Source organism: Amphimedon queenslandica, unplaced genomic scaffold (assembly GCF_000090795.2).
Source record: "Amphimedon queenslandica unplaced genomic scaffold, v1.1 AMPQUscaffold_13044, whole genome shotgun sequence".
NCBI classification, from domain to species: Eukaryota; Metazoa; Porifera; class Demospongiae; order Haplosclerida; family Niphatidae; genus Amphimedon; species Amphimedon queenslandica.
Genome location: NW_003546720.1, coordinates 36,669 through 39,882, shown reverse-complemented (window position 1 = coordinate 39,882; position 3,214 = coordinate 36,669). Strand labels below are relative to the sequence as shown.

The 3,214-nt window shown below is 38.0% G+C and overlaps 2 protein-coding genes across 2 annotated transcripts in view; one reads left to right on the top strand and one right to left on the bottom strand.

The window, feature by feature from the left end:
• Positions 1-2,263, bottom strand: part of LOC100632763 (disabled homolog 2-interacting protein-like) — a 12,097-nt gene extending 9,834 nt beyond the window's left edge. The window contains exons 1-4 of the mRNA XM_020001712.1: positions 2,135-2,263; positions 1,992-2,087; positions 1,587-1,672; positions 36-90 (exon numbers count right to left, since the gene is read on the bottom strand). Coding sequence (XP_019857271.1) covers positions 36-90; positions 1,587-1,672; positions 1,992-2,043 — 193 coding nt within the window. The 5' untranslated portion in view covers positions 2,044-2,087; positions 2,135-2,263. The remainder of the gene's footprint in view (positions 1-35; positions 91-1,586; positions 1,673-1,991; positions 2,088-2,134) is intronic.
• Positions 2,264-2,298: 35 nt separating this feature from the next.
• LOC109585580 (uncharacterized) lies at positions 2,299-3,156 on the top strand. The gene is made up of 3 exons (XM_020001704.1): positions 2,299-2,582; positions 2,631-2,725; positions 3,033-3,156. Exons 1-3 carry the CDS (start codon positions 2,361-2,363, stop codon positions 3,154-3,156), a joined length of 441 nt encoding a protein of 146 aa, XP_019857263.1. The 5' UTR covers positions 2,299-2,360.
• The last annotated feature ends 58 nt before the right edge of the window (positions 3,157-3,214 follow it).

Sequence of the window (3,214 nt, the reverse complement as noted above, 5' to 3'; positions counted from 1 at the left end):
GTATGTGCATACATGTATATGTACACGTGCATTACCTGATGGTCTGAGGTTGAATCTTGGGGAAGAAGGAGGCTTGTTAATAATGGCAGTCTAGAGAAAGAGAGAGAGAGAAGGTGAGAGAAGAGAGAGAGAGAGAGTGAGAGAGGAAAAGAGAAAGAGAGAGGGGGAGAGAGGGAAAGAAAAAGAGAGAGGGGGAGAGAGGGAAAGAGAAAGAGAGAGGGGGGAAAGAAAGAGAGAGAGAAAGAGAAAGAAAGAGGAGGAGAGAGGGAAAGAGGGGGAGAGAGGGAAAGAGAAAGGGGGAGAGAGGGAAAGAGAGAGGAGATAAAGGAAGAGAGAGGGGGAGGAAGAAAGTGAGGATTGATCTATTGGAGTGTGAAATGATACCAATTCATCATCATCATTATTATTATAACTACATATCCCACCTGCTTAACTTCAACTCACCAGCCGCCAAATCATGTACACACACACACATACATGTACATGTACGTGTACATGCATAGGGTAAGAATTTGTTTATTTATACAAATAAAATGAGGACAAAATACAAGGATTATGCTCTATAGTATAACAATCATGGAAAGAGTAAATAATTATTGTGGATAATAAACATACATGTACATGTACAATAATAAAATAAAAATGTCCTCCCCTCTCTCTCTCCCCTTACCCTCTCTCTTCCTCCTTATCTGGATGTACTACGGTATGTACATGTACATGTACATGTACAGTACATGTATATGTACATTATTGTGCTATTGAATGTAATATAGAGTAGCTTATATAATGTACAGTAGTGTTACTATAGTGTACTTAATAGAGTGTATATGAAGGTTATGTAATGCTTTTGTTATTGTAGGAGTTAAGACTTGTTACTATAGCAAATAAACTAAGTCTTTAAAAGTATAATGAGGAGAGAGAGGGGGGAGGCAGAGAGGGGGGGGAGAGAGAGAGGGGAGAGAGAGGGGGGAGAAAGAGAGAGGGGGAGAGAGAGGGGAGAGAGAGAGAGAGGGAGAGAGAGAGAGAGAGAGACAGATATGTTGTGTGTATACTCAAAATAATCTCAAGAACATGAAGAATGCATGAACTGGACAAGAACAGTCACACAAGGACACTATTGTTCCTGGTATGTGGTTTGGAAAGAAGACTCTATCCAACAGTAGATGATTAATACAGTTAAATAATACAATATGTACAAGTACAAATGTATAGTAATGCTTATAGAAAGTTACTATTGTTAAAGAATACAATAGAGTATTATAGAGAGTACTGTACCTCAATAACAAAAGATAATGACACACAATGAAAATGAGGATATACCCTGCATACTATTATGTACACGTACATGTACATGTACATAAAGTGGATATTATGTGTGAGAGAAAAAGTGATGTACTTAATGGCCTGGGAATGTCACACATGTGAGTGTGTGTAGTAGTGAGCAAGTTATTGTGAATGATGCTATTATTATGCTGCCAGTAAAAGTAGGTGTACATGAACATACAAGTATAAAATATAGAAATTCATGTATGTATATGTACATAAAAATATTGAGAATGCAATTTTCTTTCCTTCTTTCTACTTACGTCTTGGTCTAAAAAGAAGTACAATTTTCTGTCATCATGAGCTATTATACAGTATCTCTTCTGCCATTCAGCAGTAGAACTCATGTCTATACGAGAGAGAGAGAGAGAGAGAGAGAGAGAGAGAGAGAGAGAGAGAGAGAGTGGGGATTACAAGTTTATAATAATAAATTAACGCAATTTAACGCAGTTAGATGTTAACACGATGAATCAGTTGTATCAATGAGAAATTTTTAAAAAGTAGTATTACACTAATGTGATAATAATAAAATTTAGTGAAGAGCATGAAAATATGTACATATACATACAATAAAGCTGTAATGGTAACAGATCTACATAAAAATGTACATACATGTATGTACATGTACAATACTTGCCATAACAATACACTGGTGCCTTTTTTCTTACCGTGTGATATTAGGAGCCATCCTTCTGTCGTATTCTTATCGTTGGTAGCCATCGGATCTACCAGCTACTTCCTTAACTTTGTCTTTTTCTCTCTCGCTAAAACAAGAGGATTTTGTGCGCTAGATTAATAGGCCAGAACTTACTGGATTCCTGAGGACACGGAGGAAGGAAAAGGAGAAGGAGAGTCCGTCAATCTCAGATAGAAAGAGAGAGGGAAAGGGCCTGGATAGAATCAGACAGAGTAACAGACTTTGGAGTGTTGAGTGACAAGTGCGAAATCGCTTGATGGTACAGTACACGCACGTTATATTTAATTACCCTTTAATTAGCAGGGACACACCCTTGCTGCCTGTCTAACACCCAAAAAATATGTCTACTGCTGCCTCCAGCTCTCTCTCCTCCTCTTCCCTCCCTCTGATTCCCCTCCTTTATTTAGGACCAGCTCTGGTAGCTATAATACCGTGGGTACATCCCCAGGGCGTGGCTGGGAGCAATACAACAGATAGACAAATTGGGGGAGGTGTCCTAAACTCTCCTCACACACTAGACCGAATGTTAGAGGAGGCGTGTCTCAATCCGGAAACATGCAAAGTACATGTCGTCTAGTTTTTTAAATTATTGGAGATCGTTATATGGTAGGAGGTGGGTGGGGCTCCTTGCTGGGGGTATGAGGATTGGTGCAGCGAGGGAAAAAGGTTGTTCCTCCCGTACTGTGACGAACCAGCTAAACCATGGTACGATACAATAACCTAATAGAATGGGTGTGGTTTGCATGTAATCGCAATGCAAAATTTAGTCCAGGGTGAGGAAGGGGAGTTTTATAAGAAAATTAAATTTGCAACAGCTCGGCAAAAATAATATTATATTAAATCTATTTTTGGAAGTATTTTATTTCTTATTTAATCTATGTTTTCCCGCTTTCACATATACACACATACACACACACAAGTCAATGTGCATTCAATATAATAGTGCATAGTACACTACTGTTATACAGTACATTACTATATACACTATTGTGTTCATATGTTATGTATGTAGGGCTAACAGCATGAAGGATAAAGAGGAATTGTTCTGGAGACAAGGGGACTTTGGTTATGTTAATGATGTAGCAAAGTCATTGATGACATTGTGTGAAATGAAAGAACAAGTAATTCATTATTAAAATTATATAATCATTGGTGTTGTTTATTTGTAATTATTTCAGGAAACCTCAGAAATGA

Excerpts from the sequence above, each read along its gene's own strand:
- LOC109585580 (XM_020001704.1), top strand. The coding sequence starts at position 2,361 with ATGTCTACTGCTGCCTCCAGCTCTCTCTCCTCCTCTTCCCTCCCTCTG. Across the intron at positions 2,583-2,630 it reads TCAATCCGGAAACATGCAAA|GAGGTGGGTGGGGCTCCTTG; the intron begins GTACATGTCGTC and ends GTTATATGGTAG. Across the intron at positions 2,726-3,032 it reads GACGAACCAGCTAAACCATG|GGCTAACAGCATGAAGGATA; the intron begins GTACGATACAAT and ends TTATGTATGTAG.